The 18,221-nt window shown below is 42.6% G+C and overlaps 1 protein-coding gene across 1 annotated transcript in view; it reads left to right on the forward strand.

The window, feature by feature from the left end:
* The first annotated feature begins 3,258 nt into the window (after positions 1 to 3,258).
* KIF6 (kinesin family member 6) overlaps positions 3,259 to 18,221 on the forward strand; it is a 202,269-nt gene continuing 187,306 nt past the window's right edge. Inside the window, exons 1-3 of the mRNA XM_075042931.1 lie at positions 3,259 to 3,324; positions 4,180 to 4,289; positions 7,482 to 7,556. Of these exons, the coding sequence (XP_074899032.1) occupies positions 3,259 to 3,324; positions 4,180 to 4,289; positions 7,482 to 7,556 (251 nt within the window). The remainder of the gene's footprint in view (positions 3,325 to 4,179; positions 4,290 to 7,481; positions 7,557 to 18,221) is intronic.

Consider the following 18,221-nt stretch of genomic DNA (forward strand, 5'->3'; position numbering starts at 1 on the left):
GATACACATTACACACAGGCAGGGAGATATTAGCACGGCTAAGATAACAAAATAAGGTGAAGTTGAGTTCCATCAAGTGGCTTGGAGGAAGAGAAAGTGCTCATGCTGTCTTTGACTTCTCATTCCTAGTACAGTTCTAGAAAGATGTTTCAATGATCTTAAAAACTTTTTGGAATAGAGGTTCCTGATTTCACATTCTGGGTCAAACCTCTGCTAACATAAGTGATCATGTAGTACTCTTTCAGAAGTTTATTCTGTTTTCTCCAGTATCCAAAGGGACTAATCAAGCACCTAATGCATTTAATTTTTTTCTGCTTTCCAGTGGGTGTTTATTCACATTGAATTATTTCCATTTTTTATGTCTGTCTTAGAAGATTCTCCTACTTCCACATCAATTCCCTTTAGTGTATTTATACACACACATATAGCCTGTCATATTTAGCCTTTGCTAAATAAATCAAGTCCTAGTGGTCTGTTCTCTTGCAGCAAAATCTCCATCAGCCTAACCATTCTAGTAGCCCTTGTATTCAAAAACTTGAAAGAAATAAAAATAACTGACCATAAACAAGCACAGTAAGCATGCTGGAGGTCTCATCAGGACCCTGTACAATAGTGTGAATGCTTTCTTTGCTTTGTAGGACACATTCCCAATTGACTGAAGAACCATAGCTGCCTTTTTTCATTGGCAGCTGTCATCTGGACTTCCACAAAAAGGAAAATCTTCTGACACTTCTAGCTGAATGGATTCCAGATTGTAACAAAATGTGTTGTCATTAGTCCTCAGTCCTACATGCCTGCCTGATTTTGCAACTTACACCACAATTAATGGTTATCCATGTCTATTCCTCTAATCCTCATAGTCATTCATCTTCTCCCAGACATCTTGATCCTCTTCAGCACATATCACTCTCAGCCACATCATCAGAGTTTAATTGATATACACTCCCATTTTTGGCACAAAGTTATTAATTAAAATATTACATAAGATCCATCTCCTCACAAGTCTACTAATAATTTCCTTACGGTCCAAGAATACATTTTTCTTAACTATAATAGATCACCTTTAACTAGGTTCTCACCCATCTTATAACTCTTCCACTGATCTCCATTCTTCTGCAGTCAACATACCACATACTCCACTCAAGAGGAAAACCTGAATAATTTTGCTGCTCAGATTAATGATGCAGCTTTTGTTTTGCAGAAGCACCAGTAAGCCTAGAGTGCTAATTCTGAGCTAGGTGCCACTGGGCTAACATGCCTTTCTTGATGGCAATGTATTGTGGAGTACAACACAGAAACACTCTAGCATTTCTTCAAGGACAGCTGTGTAATAAAAAGGGTATTTTAGAAGATAATTGTGAGTCCTTTCTGTTATCTTTGTTCTCTTGCTGCGTAAGTGACCATTCTGCAGGTGGCCCAGGATTCCTTCTTCCCTTTCAGAAATTCATACTATGTTTTTATGCTGGAAGCAGCTTGAGGCTGAGATGGCTCATTGGCTTCTCTGTCCAGGCCATATTATATTCAGACTAATCCTATGCAAATCCAGTTGGGTGTCTCTTCACGGTGACTTTGGTTCAGAGTTTACAGCTCAGACTTCATGTTGAAGAAGGACATCTAAACACTTTGTAGATCAGACTTTGTCCCAAAAGCAATAGAGTCTCATTCAGTCAACTCTGTATTCCAGCTACTGAACACCAGCAGACACAAAATGGCCTTCCACACAGCTAACTGCAATGTTCACTGCCCAGTTAATTCACAACCCAGCTAAGCTGCTAAATTACACAGTTGACTGTTATGTTTGTGGTTTTCCAAGAATACTGTACTCTCCTGCATCTGTTTCAATACAAAACCAAGCAAACCAACAAACAAACCAACAAACCCCCACAGTTCCTGGACCTTGAATTAAACATCCCAATTCTTTCAGAATTCTGGGACTTAAATTATCTACTCTTCTCTCCCAAATCCCCATCTCCCAGTCTAGATTGATTGAGCTCTGTGGGTTCTGCTTCCCTCCTGGCTTCAGTTATTTCCCTCACACACTTCCTTCCTGTTAGTCACTTCTGCCTCTAACATCACCTTCAGCATCCCCATCCCTACTGACAAGGGACAAAATTTTTTTGTAGTTTTGGAGCAATGCTGAGAAGTTACTATTTATTCCATTATCCCATTCCAATGTCCTGTTTTCCCTTCACTCTCTATTTAATCACAAAGTAATATTTTCCATTTGGTTTCATTTTTACCCTTTTGACTTTTGCAATCAACTTTAGTTGGTGATTAGTCCTTTCCATTTCATTCCCTGAAGGTTCACTACTTATGCCTCATGTGCTTTCTGAGACAGTTATTTGTTCAGTTGGGACAGAAAACCTTTCCCCTACTGTTTTTCTTATTTGGAATACAAGTTCAACATACTTTTACCATATCTGAGTTGGAGAAATTTCTATCCTCCCCCGTAATCAAGTCCCTGATTTTCCACTTAATTTAAATTAGTGGACTTGTAATCACTGTAATCTGATCTTTACCATATGTCTCACCAAAACTAAGGCCAAAATACTATCCTGTTGTGTGCGTGACTCTTCGGTAACCACTTCACAGAGTAACAGGGTCCTACTGTTACTTCTGTGTAAGTTTAGCTCTCGTAAGATGACAACACCCTCTATTTCCCAACACCCTCTATTTCCCACTAGCAGTTTTTTTCAGAACATTTTTTATATTAGAATTAAAAAAAAAAAATGATGTTTTCATTGCATGTAATGTAGGTAGTTTTCCCCAATTTCCTGTTCTGATGTTTCAACTGGTTAACAAAGACATTTCTCTTGAACCGAGTGGCCTTACACAGGTGGTTCCAGCTGGAGGAGGGCTACATGGACACACAGGTAACACACAACCCCAGAAATCTGGTGGGGAATTTCTGATGTGCCAATGGAGCGATCCACACACAATATAAATAGTGCACCTCTCAGCTGGGCAGTGTTTACAAGCTCCCTTTTCTCACTGCCACGATACTTCAGCCTCAGGGAAAACAGCTGTCAGGGAATTACCATTAACGGCTAAGCAGGCGAGGGTGGCAGCTGCCCCTTGTCCTCCTCCAAGCCCTGCCAAAGACAGCCGAGGGCGTGAGGTGACTCGGCGGGAGCCGGACCCGCCTCACAGGAGCCGCGCGCCGCTTCCCGCCAGCCGCGGTGCGCGCTGGGTAGCGTGCCGTGGTTACCGTTGCTAGGCGAGTGGCGCCGCTAGCTGCCCCGCGCTCGGCGGGCAGCGATGGTGAAGGAAACCATCCGGGTGTACGCGCGGGTGAAGCCGCTGGGCAGGCAGCAGCAGGCGGGGGTAGGATGGGGAGCCAGCTGCGGTGCTGCCGAGGGGTGCATTGGGGCGGCTGCGGCGAGCCAAAGGGCGTCCCGTGGGCCTGCGTGCTGTGGGGCTGCCTGAAGGCGGGAGGGAGCGGGCAGTGAGCGTGCCCCTCCCGCCAGAGGCCCTGCCGGTACGGCCGGCTGGTGAGAGCTGGGGGAGTTTGTACGTGGCCGGGTGCGGAGCAGAAAGCCAGCCCTGTACTGTTCTCCGCAAGCCTTTGGAAGTTAGTAAAATCACGAACTACAGGAGCTTAAACTGAAACTATTATTGGGGGAGGGAGTGAGGAACTTCTTTTCTGCCTAGTCGTTACAGAAAGGCTCCACAGGAAAAGCACTTCTTTTACGTTTATGCAGTTCAACACTGTTCTGAACATTGGAGGAGAACCTGTAGCTCCCAGTCTTTATAATAAAGATAATGAAAGTGTTCCTCAGAAATTGTGCATTTAAGTCTCTTAATCGTCTTCCTGTTTTAAACCAGCTCTACTCCTTCAGTTGTAGTCTTTCCTAATATACTCTTCCAATTTTTGGAGGGGGTTGCACTGGGGCCTATGCTTTGTTTTTTATAACATCTCAGATATTAAAGTGGTTTAGTAAGCAAAATATGTCAAAGAGGCTATGTTTCTGTTTCAAATCTTACTGTTGTGTTTACACGGTAACAAACAGGATAATGTTAGTATGTGCTTGTTTTGTCATGTAATAGCTGAAGGAGGATCTGCTTATGAAGGTTTTCTTCAGTCAGTTACAGGTGCTAAGTATACATGGATGTTATACCTAAGGGCTATGCTGTTCTATTGATAAAATTAATTTGTTAATTTATATCCATGCTTATTAGATTTATTCAGTTGATGACGATGAGAAATCTCTCTCCAGTCTGGAGATTATCGTGCCGCGTGATTTAGCAGATGGGTTCGTCAATAATAAACGAGAGAGCTACAAGTTCAAGTAAGTAAAAGCCTTACCTTTATATCTTCTGCCTTTAGTGATTGCTATCACTATATGTAGTGATACAGATCTATAGAACCACGAAAAGCCTACTCTTAATTTTAAGTTTTGGTATAGATAGGTTTATTTTTATACAACTCCCTTAACAAGAGGAATACTCCAGCATACTATGCTCTTCACCTGAACAAGTTTGATAGCATTGGATAAAGTCGTGGGGTTTTTGTCTAACCATTGCAAGTCATTATACATTTCTAAGTCTCATCTCAAAGATTGCATCTTCATTTATCAGTTCTTCCATTTTTACAGCTTGTTTTGAGTTTTCATATGAAAATTGAATGCAGGACTGTGTGTTCTCTTGTGATCTAATGAGTTGGCATAGGCTGGCTAAAGATGTCCTGATGTAAAACACTCTGTTTAGAAACTGTGTCTCAGACATAACCAAAACACACTAAAGAAAATCAGAGATTGTTGAAATAAACAAAACCATGGTTGTAGAATATAAATATTTTTTAGAAACTAAAAATAAGTACCAGCAATATCAATTAAATATTTTTATTTTTTCAACAGAAAACTTGGAGGCAACACTTTAAAATTTTGATGATAAAGAAAACTAGGTTTATAATCACCTCTAATGATGAGGTTGAGGTTGTCTTCTTCCAAGTTTAATAGTCTTTATTTTTATAATACAAATCAAGTAAATTTGTTGCACTATGCTGTTAAAAAAGAGAGCCCCAGATAAACATCTGCAGCTCAGACTGATGTCATTTTACATCAGCTAAGGAAATCTGTTCTGCTTGGGAAGAGAGGAGCTGCCCTCTCCAACTAGATTAATATGCAAAATTAGCTTAGGTTGCAGATGCCCAAGCCAGCTATAATGAATGCTGATGTTTTTTTCTGGCTTTTTAATTAATTGAAAAGTCTGTAGAGATGGATTTTGAGAAGCACTATGCCTTATTATCCTTAAGTCAATGCAAAAATAACGCTATGGAGTAAGCTTTTCTTTTTCCTCCATAAAACTCACCCTTTCATGCAGTGCATCTACCCTGGTCACCTCAAACATTATTCTCCTTTGTTCTTACTCTCTTATATAAGAATCAAACACAATCATTTGAATTACTTGACTGGTTAAGCATTAGCAGGATAGAATATATGCATCTGTATTTTGTGTATCACATTTGTTTTTGATATCGTACACACTGCATAATCCCTTGTAGTTGTGGTGCCTTTCTATACCTGGTGTCCATAGTACCTTTCTATATACCCTGTGAAGTTCTATGTGAGTATACAGTTCCTGATAGGAGGGACAACACAGCAGGGCACAAGCAGTCCAGAAGGTTTCTGGAATGTATGGGTGACAACTTCCTAACATATGATTAAAAAGCTGATGAGGCAAGAAGTTCTGCTGCACCTCATATTTACAAACATGGAAGAACTGATCAGGGATATTAAACCTGGGGGTAGCCTTGGCTGCAGTGGCCATAAGATAGTGAAATTCAGGATACCGAGAGAAGGGAGCAAGGCAAAAAGTAGGATCAGAACCCTGGACTTCATGAGAGCAGACTATAGCCTGTTCAGGGACCTGCTTGAAAGAATTCCATGAGACACAGCACTGGAGACAAGTCCAGGAGAGCTGGCTGATTTTCCTCCAAGATCAAGAATGGTCCATGCAGATGAACAGGAAATGACACAAAGGCAGCAGGAGGTCTGCATGGATAAGGAAGCGGCTCCTGACTAAATGCGAACATAAAAAGGAAGTGTACAAGAGGTGGGAGCAGTGTCACGTGACCCAGGAAGGCTGTCTGAGGAATGGGATCAGGAAAGCCTACATAAGTGCACAGTAAGGGGTATTGAAAATGAGCTGAGCTGTTGGGCTCAGAGGGTTGTCTTCAGGGATACAAAGCACCAGATAGTTGTGCTGCCATTCAGAAGGACCTCAAGAGGCTGGAGAAATGGGCCAATAGGAATCTCATGAAGTTCAACAAAGTGAAATGCCAAGTCCTGCTCCTGGTGAGGACAGGGTCAGGGCTGACTGAAAGCAGGTTTGCAGAAAAGGACCTGGAGTCATAGAATCATAGAATGGTTTGGGTTGGAAGGGACCTTAAAGATGATCTAGTTCCAAACCCCTTGCCCTGGTAGACAAAAAGTGGAACATGAATCAGCAATACACCATCTGCAGCAAAGGTGACCAACAGCCTCTGGACTGCATTAGGAAGAGCATTGTCAGCAGGTAAGGGAGTTGATCCTGTCCCTCTAGTCACCACCAGTGAGATCACATCTGGAGTTCTGTGTCCAGTTTTAGGCTCCAGCAAAGGGACACAAAGATGATTAAGGGGCTGGAGCGTCTGACATGTGAGGAGAGGCTGAGAGACCTGGGACTGTTTATCCTGGAGAAGAGAAGGCTCAAGGGAATCTTATCAATGTGTATAAACACCTGATGGAGAGTGGGGGAATAAAGAAGTTGGAGCCAGATACTTCTCAGTGGTGCCCAGTGACAGGAAAAGAGTTAATGGGCAATCAAATTGACATACAAGAAATATCAAAAAAATTTTTTTACTGTGGAGTGATCAAATACTGGAACAGGTTGCTCAGAGAGGTTGCGGAGCCTCCATGCGTTGACATACTCAAAACCTGACTGGACAGACCCCTGCTCTAGTTGACTCTCTGAGGGCAAGATGGCCCCTTGCAACCTCAAGTATTCTATGATTCTGTAAGACAACTGCAGATATTTTATATAGGAAGTGACAAAACTTAGATTGAATTAAATATCTCCTTGTGAATTACAGTAACTGTGCAGCAGAAAGAAAGAAATAGTTATTAAAAAATGTGAGCCTGGCTGTACTGGTGAGATGCTCTATTTGGTTATAGTGTAATCTATTTATCCAGGTTTCAGTGTGGTGCCAGTTACAAACACTGATTCTCTTGATAGATTTAAAATACGTTTATTTTTTTTCTAAGCCACATCATTTTATCAGAGGATTTTATTGTACAGATCTTGTCAAAGCAGCACTGTGTACAGCCTATTTATGTACAATAGCACAACGGCATGCTGTGGTTAAGACTACAGGGAAAACATTGTACTAAGTTATGTAAGCCTAATGATGTAAACATTGACTATTAAAAACACAAACAAAATGTATGAATCAAGTAGTGTTTTAAGATTCTAAGCAATTATTATTTGCTTAATATTTTCAGATTTCAGAAAATTTTTGATCAAGAGGCAAAACAAGATGTGGTTTTCGACAGCATTGCCAAACCAGTAGCAGAATGGTACGTTGTTGATCTTGCGGGTAGTCGGGGTAACACAGGGTCAAAAATAGCTTTCACTGTATTACTTGGAGGAGAGCTGGTAAATATTTGTCTCACTGTTGTAAAAGTGGATTGGTGTTTTAATTTTCTAAATACTGACATGTCTGAATCTAGGAGATATGCAACAATCCCCTGAGAATTTTATGTATGGTAAGGTTCCATTTTTAACTCCTAAAATAGCACTGCTACTGTTGTCTTTTTTGTTGCATAGGCATAGAAATCCATGTCTAATTAGTTTTTTGTCTATAATATAAGCTCACTTCATTGCAAATTAGTTTTCTGTCTATAATTTAAGCTCATTTCATTGCCTTAGAAAAGTATTCCCTATATAGTTCCATGAAGGGGTAAACCTAACAAAAATCTTATTCTCCTGTTAAGTTTTCATTAAGTTAGGGACACTCATGAATTCATACCTGTGAAGATATTCTCAAATATTGCCGTTATTTTTTTCTTAATGTGTAAGCCAGTGATTTTGGCACTGTTTTTGTTTTTCTCCTCCATATAATAGACAAACAATGCTCATATTTTAGAGTTTGCAAAAGCAAGCATTTAAGACTGATGTAGAAGCCCTCTTCATTCATTGTGCAGATTGAATGCCACTCTGAACCGGATGGATTTTTCAATATGCCATTCTCTTTGCTCAGCTTATGCCCACATTGTTGAAGTTAGTACTGGTTCTAGTGGGGGAGAAAATCCCACACTAGAGGAAGCAGAATTTCTGCTTAATGTTTGTTTGTTGATCAAACTTACTGCTCAGAATCCAAACTTGTACTGATTTGGGAAGTATTACTTTAGGTACCAACTTCTTTCTCATTCATTGTCTGACCCATCCGTTGGTTTAAGCTATGATTCTGCAAGTCATTCTTCAGCTATTGTGCTGTCACATGTTTTGCACTGTAAGAAAACAGACATCATCAGGTGAACGATTAGTCTTCCTCAAACTGTTGCTTGGAAGTAAAAATATACCTAGCTCTTTGTAATTTCATTTTCTTGATTATTTTTTTTTCTTTCTCTCTATTTTCTTCTTAAAAGTGCCACATAAAGCAGGAGGGTAATTGACAGTGAAAATGAGGAGCCAGTTGTCCTGGTTTCAGCTGGGATAGAGTTAACTGTCTTCCTAGTAGCTAGTACGGTGCTATGTTTTGAGTTCAGTATGTGAAGAATGTTGATAACACTGATGTTTTCAGTTGTTGCTAAGTAGTGTTTAGACTAATGTCAAGGATTTTTCAGCTTCTCATGCCCAGCCAGCGAGAAAGCTGGAGGGGCACAAGAAGTTGGCACAGGACACAGCCAGGGCACCTGACCCAAAGTGGCCAACGGTGTATTCCATACCATGGAACGTCCCATCCAGTATAGGAACTGGGAAGGGGGGACAGGGAATCGCCGCTCGGGGACTAGCTGGTTGTTGGTCGGCGAGTGGTGAGCAATTGCCCTGTGCATCATTTGTACATTCCAATCCTTTCATTATTGCTGTTGTCATTTTATTAGTGTTATCGTTATCATTATTAGTTTCTTCTTTTCTGTTCTATTAAACCGTTCTTATCTCAACCCATGAGTTATACTTCTTTTTTCCCGATTTTCTCCCCCATCCCAGTGGATGGGGGGGAGTGAGTGAGCGGCTGTGTGGTGCTTAGTTGCTGGCTGGGGTTAAACCATGACAGTCCATTTTGGTGCCCAACATGGGGCATGGAGGGTTGAGATAACAACAAACATGACCAGATCTTGTTAAAACAAATTTGTTCTAAGCATTCATTATATTGGTCTAATAGTCGCTGGTCATTATGTTGATTTATGTGTTCTTAGAGTTGTTGCTCTGGTTTTTAAAGTTCTGTTATGTATCACCTCACTTGCTGTATGTAGTTCCTCTTCTGCTGCTTACCATCCATGGGAGGTGGATTAAGGTTTTTGCTTTGATGTATTGTATAACACTGGTTTATGGTATGATAAAGTCATCGGCTGTGGGATTAATCTGTTATTTGCACTTAGCATTGTCACCTTTATACTGCGGGAGCCATCTATGGGAAACTATTAATAATTATACCGTTTACTTTTCCTCTGTGGAAAACCAATCTATGGGTGGGGTACCTTTCTTCCCCTCTTCTTTCTCCTTCAGTCCAGTTACAATGGTGTTTGAGAATTTTGGAAAATCTGAATACTCTTGGTATGTTGAGACCAGCACGGTCCTAGCCCTACTGCTAGGAATTAGCATGCTTCAGAATGTGGTTCAGCTCTCGTTTAAGGTTAAACAACTATTTAAGATCACCCAGAGATCTGCCCCGAGGCTGGATGGGGTAGTATGGGCAAGTACCTACAAAAGTGGGCACCTCCAGTGTTTTGGAAATTCACCCCTGAACAAGTGCAGAATCCAGAAGAACTAGTAAAATATTTGCAAAAGGTATGCTGTCACCCCAGCAGCTCCAGAGAGATAAAAATCACTGCAGCGTGCTGGGGCCTGGCCCATGCCCATCAAGCCCTGTTCGACACCACTCAGTACCCTCAAGGGGAAGAGAAAGTCTCTGGACCTAACAAAAAAATGATGAGCACCGCAGCCACTCAAACCTCGGCAATGGGCGCTGTGGCCTCTCCAGCCCCGGCAACGGACATTGCGGCCACCCAGACCTTGGTGACAGGCACTGTGACCCCTCCAGCCCTGGCGACGAGAACTGTGGCTACCCAAACCTCAGCAACAGACACTGCAGCCCCTCCAGCCGTGGCAACGAGCACAGCAGCTACCTAAACCTTGGCAACAGGCACTGCAGTCCCTCCAGCCCTGGCGATGAGCACTGCTGCTACCCAAACCTCGGCGACAGACACTGTGGTTATCCAAAACCTGCTGAGCGATACTGCAACTGAACCAGCGGACCAACCTGCACCAGTATCAGTTGCCCCCGTACAGAAAAAGAAATATACAAAAAAATCAGTTCACTTAGCGAAGGATGAAGGTGAACCAGGGTCATCACGGGAACCGGAGGAAGAGGCAGAACCAGAGGTAACAACCTGGTCCCTATCCGCGAGTGAGCTGCGGGATATGCGAAAAGATTTTGGCCGCCGTATAAGTGAGCATGTTATCACCTGGTTCCTCCGATGCTGGGACAATGGGGCTAATAGCTTGGAATTAGAAGGTAGAGAAGCCAAGCAGCTGGGATCGCTTGCCAGGGAAGGTGGCATTGACAAGGCAATTGGAAGAGGGACACAAGCCATCAGCCTCTGGAGGCGACTCCTGTCAAGCGTGAAGGAAAGGTACCCCTTTAAGGAAGATGTTATATGTCAATCAAGCAAGTGGACCACCATGGAAAGAGGTATCCAATATCTGAGGGAATTAGCTGTGCTAGAGACGATTCATCATGACCCGGACAACCCACAATTACCCAAAGATCCAGACAAAGTCCAATGCACATGACCCATGTGGCGGAAGTTTGTACAGAGCGCACCATCGTCCTATGCCAACACATTGGCAATGATGACCTGGAAAGACGAAGAGGCACTGACAGTGGATGAAGTGGCTCGCCAACTCCGTCAATATGAAGAAAATGTCTCCTCCTCCCTACAAGCCTGCATTTCGGCTGTGGAGAAGCTGTCCCAGGATGTCCAACAAATCAAAGAGGATATGTCCTACTCCCCACTTGTAAGGACCAATGTCTCAGCTATTAGGAGTGAGCGTTCTTCTGCCCAAGAGAGAGAATATAGAAGGTACACACCGCGAGGTGCCCTGTGGTTTTACCTATGGAACATGGAGAGGACATGAGGAAATGGGATGGAAAACCTACCTTGGTCCTAAATGCATGGGTACGTGAGCTGCGAGGAAAAACCACCACAAAAGGGGATTCTACCAGGAAAAATGCCGCTCCAGTTTCCAAACAGAGTAGAAAGGCTGATCTTATTTCTGATCCTCTTGAAGGGAATTCTGAGCCAATTTCACGAGAAGTGAATACTGAATACTCTGACCGGAATTAGAGGGGCCCTGCCTCCAGCCAGGTTGAGGAAAGGGATAACCGGGTCTATTGGACTGTGTGGATTCGATGGCCTGGCACGTCAGACCCACAGGAGTATAAAGCTCTAGTAGAAACTGGCGCACAGTGCACTCTAATGCCATCAAGTTATAAAGGGACAGAATCCATTTGTATTTCTGGTGTGACAGGGGGATCCCAAGAGTTAACTGTATTAGAAGCTGAAGTAAGCCTGACTGGAAATGAATGGCAGAAACACCCCATTGTGACTGGTCCAGAGGCTCCGTGTATCCTTGGCATAGACTACCTCAGGAGGGGGTATTTTAAGGACCCGAAGGGGTATCGATGGGCTTTTGCTATAGCTACCTTGGAGATGGAGGGCACTGAACAGCTGTCTACCCTGCCTGGTCTCTCTCAAGACCCTTTGATTGTGGGGTTGCTGAAGGCTGAAGAACAACAGGTGCCAATTGCTACCATGACGGTGCACCGGCAGCAATATCGCACCAGCTGAGACTCTGATTCCCATCCACAAGTTGATTCGCCAACTGGAGAGCCAAGGAGTGATCAGCAAAACTCGCTCACCCTTTAATAGTCCCATATGGCCAGTGCGGAAGTCTAATGGGGAGTGGAGACTAACAGTTGACTATCGTGGCCAGAATGAAGTTATGCCACTGCTGAGTGCTGCTGTTCCAGATATGCTAGAACTTCAATATGAACTAGAGTCAAAGGCAGCCAAGTGGTATGCCACAACTGACATTGCTAATGCTTTTTTCTCAATCCCTCTGGCAGCAGAGTGTTGTCCACAATTTGCCTTTACTTGGAGGGGTGTCCAGTACACTTGGAATCGATTGCCCCAGGGGTGGAAACACAGCCCCACCATTTGCCATGGACTGATCCAGACTGCACTAGAAAAAGGTGAAGCTCCGAACACCTGCAATACATTGATGACGTCATCATATGGGGCAACATGGCAGAAGAAGTCTTTGAGAAAGGGAAGAAAATAATCCAAATCCTTCTGAAAGCTGGTTTTGCCATAAAAGAAAGTAAGATCAAGGGAGCTGCACAGGAGATCCAGTTTTGGGGAATAAAATGGCAAGATGGACGTCGTCAGATCCCAATGGACGTGATCAACAAAATAGCAGCTATGTCTCCAGCAACTAATAAAAAGGAAATACAGGCCTTCTTGGGTGTCGTGGGTTTTTGTAGAATGCATATTCCAAATTACAGTTTGATTGTAAGCCCTCTCTATCAAGTGACCTGGAAGAAGAATGATTTTAAATGGGGCCCTGAGCAACAACAAGCCTTTGAACAAATTAAATGGGAGATTGTTCATGCAGTAGCCCTTGGGCCAGTCCAGACAGGACAAGATGTTAAAAATGTGCTCTATACTGCAGCTGGAGAGAATGGCCCTACCTGGAGCCCCTGGCAGAAAGCATCTGGGGAGACCCGAGGCCGACCCCTGGGGTTTTGGAGTTGAGGATATCGAGGATCCGAGGCTCGCTACACTCCAACTGAAAAAGAGATATTGGCAGCATATGAAGGAGTTCGAGCTGCCTCAGAAGTGGTTGGTACTGAGACACAGCTCCTCTTAGCACCCCGACTGCCAGTGCTAGGCTGGATGTTCAAAGGGAGGGTCTCCTCTACACATCACACGACTGACGCCACGTGGAGTAAGTGGATTGCATTGATCACACAACGGGCTCGCATAGGAAACCCCAGTCGCCCAGGAATTGTGGAAGTGATCACGGACTGGCCAGAAGGCAAAGATTTTGGAATGTCACCAGAGGAGGAGGTGGCATGTGCTGAAGAAGCCCCGCTGTATAATAAACTGCCAGAGAATGAGAGGCAATATGCCCTGTTCACTGACAGATCCTGTCGCATTGTGGGAAAGCATCAAAGGTGGAAAGCTGCTGTATGGAGTCCTACACGACAAGTTGCAGAAACTGCTGCAGGAGAAGGTGAATCGAGTCAGTTTGCAGAGGTGAAAGCCATCCAGCTAGCATTAGATATTGCTGAAAGAGAAAAGTGGCCAGTGCTCTATCTCTATGCTGACTCATGGATGGTGGCAAATGCTCTGTGGGGGTGGTTACAGCAATGGAAGAAGGGCAACTGGCAGCGCAGAGGTAAAGCCATTTGGGCTGCCACACTGTGGCAAGATATTGCATCCCAGCTAGAGAATCTGGTTGTAAAAGTACATCATGTAGATGCTCACATACCCAAGAGTTGGGCCACTGAAGAACATCAAAACAACGAACAGGTGGATCAGGCTGCCAAGATTGAAGTGGCTCAGGTGGACCTGGACTGGCAACATAAGGGTGAGCTATTTATGGCCTGGTGGGCCCATGATACTTCAGGCCATCAGGGAAGAGGTGCAACATATAGATGGGCTCGAGATCGAGGGGTGGACCTGACCATGGACACTATTGCGCAGGTTATCCATGAATGTGAAACATGTGCTGCAATTAAGCAAGCCAAGCAGTTAAAGCCCCTGTGGTATGGAGGGCTGTCGTGGTTTCAGCCCAGCCGGTAACAAAGAACCACGCGGCCGCTTGCTCACTCCTACCGCCCCCCTCCGGTGGGATGGGGGGAAGACGGAGGAGAGAAAAGAAAAAAAACCTGGAACCTCGAGGGTTGAGATAAAGGCAGTTTACTGGGACAACACAAAGGAATTACAACAACAACAACGGTACTAATGAACGAGTATACAAAAAGAGTGATGCACAGTGCAACTGCTCACTACCTGGGACCCGACGCTCCGCCACTTCCCCAACGAAAGAAGGATCCACCCCCCCGGCCCGCTCCCTATATATATACTGAGCATGATGTCACATGGTATGGAATAGCTCCTTGGCTAGTTCAGGTCAGCTGCCCCGGCTATGCCCCCCACCTCCCAGGTTCCTGTAAAAATTAACTCTATCCCAGCTGAACCCAGGACAAGGGCGATGGCTGAAATATAACTATGGGGAAGCCTGGCAGATTGACTATATCACACTCCCACAAACTCGCCAAGGCAAGTGCTATGTGCTCACAATGGTGGAAGCAACCACCGGATGGCTGGAAACATATTTTGTGCCCCATGCCACTGCCCAGAACACTATCCTGGGCCTGGAGAAGCAGGTCTTGTGGCAACATGGCACCCCAGAAAGAATTGAGTCAGACAACGGGACTCATTCCCGAAACAACCTCATAGACAGCTGGGCCGAAGAGCATGGCATTGAGTGGGTGTATCATATCCCCTATCATGCACCAGCCTCTGGGAAAATCAAGCGATACAATGGACTGTTAAAGGCTACATTGAAAGCAATGGGGGGGGCAAACTTTCAAACATTGTGATACACATTTAACAAAAGCCACCTGGTTAGTCAACACCAGAGGATGTGCCAATCGGAGTGGCCCTGCCCAGTCAGAATTTTTACGTACTGTAGAAAGGGATAAAGTCCCTGTAGTGCACATAAAAAACATGATAGGGAAGACAGTCCGGGTTACTCCTGCCTCAGGCAAAGGTAAACCCATTCGTGGGATTGCTTTTGCTCAAGGGCCTGGGCGCACTTGGTGGGTGATGCGAAAAGATGGAGAAGTCTGATGTGTGCCTCAAGGGGATTTGATTTTAGGTGAAAATAGCCAGAATTAACTGTATGATATTAGTTGCTATATAACCCTGCTACTGTATGTTATCATTACTATAATTGTTATATGCTATATCCATAGTACTATGGTAAGAATCACTTAGATCAAGCAAGAAAAGAACTGTGATAAAACTGAGCAAAGCACAGTAGTGATGGAACCAGAACTGACTCCAGCATGCAACAATCCAACGGTGCACACCATCCTCCTGCTGTGTCCAATGTCACCTGCTCGTCACACCGTACTGAAGCCTGATTCTGCTCTACCAACTGAGAGGACTTGACTTTGCACCATCCCTTTTGCCCAGACAGACTGGTATGACAGATGGAGCCCAGAGTTGGAAACTAAATGAACTCAACAAACGTTTTATGAACATAACCCATGAACTAAAGGAATGGTATCTCTGTGTGTGTATACATATATATATATCATTGTTCATATGTCTCAAAGGAATGGAAAGCTGATGATGATTGATCAGGATGTAACTAATGTAACTAAAGGTATGGGAACTGAGCATGACGTCAATGGTATAGAATCAGGGGTGGATACTGTCCTGGTTTCAGCTGGGATAGAGTTAACTGTCTTCCTAGTAGCTAGTACGGTGCTATGTTTTGAGTTCAGTATGTGAAGAATGTTGATAACACTGATGTTTTCAGTTGTTGCTAAGTAGCGTTTAGACTAAAGTCAAGGATTTTTCAGCTTCTCATACCCAGCCAGCGAGAAAGCTGGAGGGGCACAAGAAGTTGGCACAGGACACAGCCAGGGCACCTGACCCAAAGTGGCCAACGGTGTATTCCATACCATGGAACGTCCCATCCAGTATAGGAACTGGGAAGGGGGGACAGGGAATCGCCGCTCGGGGACTAGCTGGTTGTTGGTCGGCGAGTGGTGAGCAATTGCCCTGTGCATCATTTGTACATTCCAATCCTTTCATTATTGCTGTTGTCATTTTATTAGTGTTATCATTATCATTATTAGTTTCTTCTTTTCTGTTCTATTAAACCGTTCTTATCTCAACCCATGAGTTTTACTTCTTTTTTCCCGATTTTCTCCCCCATCCCAGTGGATCGGGGGGAGTGAGTGAGCGGCTGTGTGGTGCTTAGTTGCTGGCTGGGGTTAAACCACGACACAGTGAATTTGAAACTTCACTAGAATAAGTTAAATATGCTTTAAAAAATTTTGTTATATTATTCTTTCATCCAAAAGGGATTTCTTTGCTTATCTGACTTCATAACATACAGCTTCAGGTTAACTCATTTACTTTAAATATTTCTGGGTTTAATGGTAACTGCAGAAAAAAATTCTTTATCTTATTTGACTGTGTTTGGAAAGAGAAGGGTTAAAAACCTCGTTGTTAAATGCTATGGATTGAATTATCCTCAACAAAAACTCAAGAGTATCAAAGCTAACTAGTAACAGACTGTCTGATTTTTTTTTTCTTCTGGAGTGTTTTGCTAGAATATGGAAAGGTTTTCTGTTGAATAATACACTTATACAGTGCTCTAATAAACAGGAAGTAGTGTTGTTTTCCTTTATTTTAGTGTTGGCTGATACAAGATTTTTATACATTGATTTGTTCCATTATGTATACTTCAGTTTTGATTTTTAGATTTTTTTAAGTACATGAAAGTAGTTAAATGCTATTAAAATCAATGGTCTTTAGGCATACAATTATCTCCAAATAGCTGAGTCTTTATCTTTAATGCTAAATTCGATTTATAAAATCATTCTTAACTGAATCAAGACAATTTTGACTCTGAGTGTTATACATGTTAAAACTTGTATTCTAATTGGTGTTTGTATTGTTACTGATAATACTGAAGGATAATTTTGCTTGTCTTTTTATAGTAGAGTAGGCAATACCTGAAGTACGTTCCTGTTTCTCATCCTCTTCCTTGATTTTTACCTTTTCTTAGGCAAAAATACATATTTCAAAATGTCTTCATAGTCATGATGTTCCTTGGCTAATGGAGTCCTGAACTGTGCCTGAAATTTATTTTACTCTATAGTTAATGACTCAATTTTCCTTTCTATTGTGGGAGAGTAAGAATTGCCATGTTACTCTGAAAGACCACAGTCTTTCGTAGCAAAATGTTCTTCATTATTTGTTTCTTTCTGAGTCAACATTCTCTTGCATTCATTTCTATTGTTGGTGTCACTTTACTAAGGGAACGGTTTCTGTCTGTGTATTGCCAGGGAAAAGAAAGTAGCAGGAAAGTATCAATGAAATAGTTCAGTAAGATTTTGAGGCTCTTTGCCATGCATACTTACAGTCATGAGAAAATTCAGTTAGACTTGAATGCTCAGGAAAAAAAAAACTCGGGCATTGTTAAAGCTAAAAACAACAATGCAATGTTAAGGATTCTAAAATCTTTCTAGTTAGTTCTTGGATGGATGGAAATTGGATGCAACTTTCTTTTTTCCTTTTTTCTTTTTTTTTCTTTTTTCTTTTTCAGTGTGCTTTCTTTGATGTTGGGCCACTACTTTTCTCTCTTTAAGTCTAGTTACATTGTCATCTTGCCTGTGGTTTCAGAGGCACCAGACATTCGTTTAATTTGCTTCTTCAGTCAGAAGTGCCAGCCTCTGCAAACCATTTTAAGTATGTGATTTGCTTGATTTTTTTTTAATAATTTTTTTTAATGCTTGAGTCATCTCTTACTTGGTTTCTTTTTATTATTTGGTTGTGCTTTCCTCTTTTCATTTTAAATATATATTCTTGATATTTTTTTTGTGCAGAGCCAACTTGATCTTTAAGAAGCAGCACTAACTCTATCAAAAATAGAGAAAATAAATTACATCCTTCTTTTACAGTTTGCTAACAATTAAGCATTGCTTTAGTCTAACAACAGGACAAGGTTACTCTTATAATGCTTCAAATATTAGTGTTATGATAATGAATGCAATCAGAAATTAAGTAGAAAATCTTAATGCTTTGGATTAGTTTTGTTTTCAGTTGTAATACGGCCAATGTTTTGTGTTGATTTATTAAAGAATAATATTGAAAATATTTTCTCTTCAGATGTATCATGCAAATAAGAAAAAGCTTAGCTGTTTA

The sequence above is a fragment of the Buteo buteo genome, chromosome 12, assembly GCF_964188355.1.
Source record: "Buteo buteo chromosome 12, bButBut1.hap1.1, whole genome shotgun sequence".
Lineage (NCBI taxonomy): Eukaryota > Metazoa > Chordata > Aves > Accipitriformes > Accipitridae > Buteo > Buteo buteo.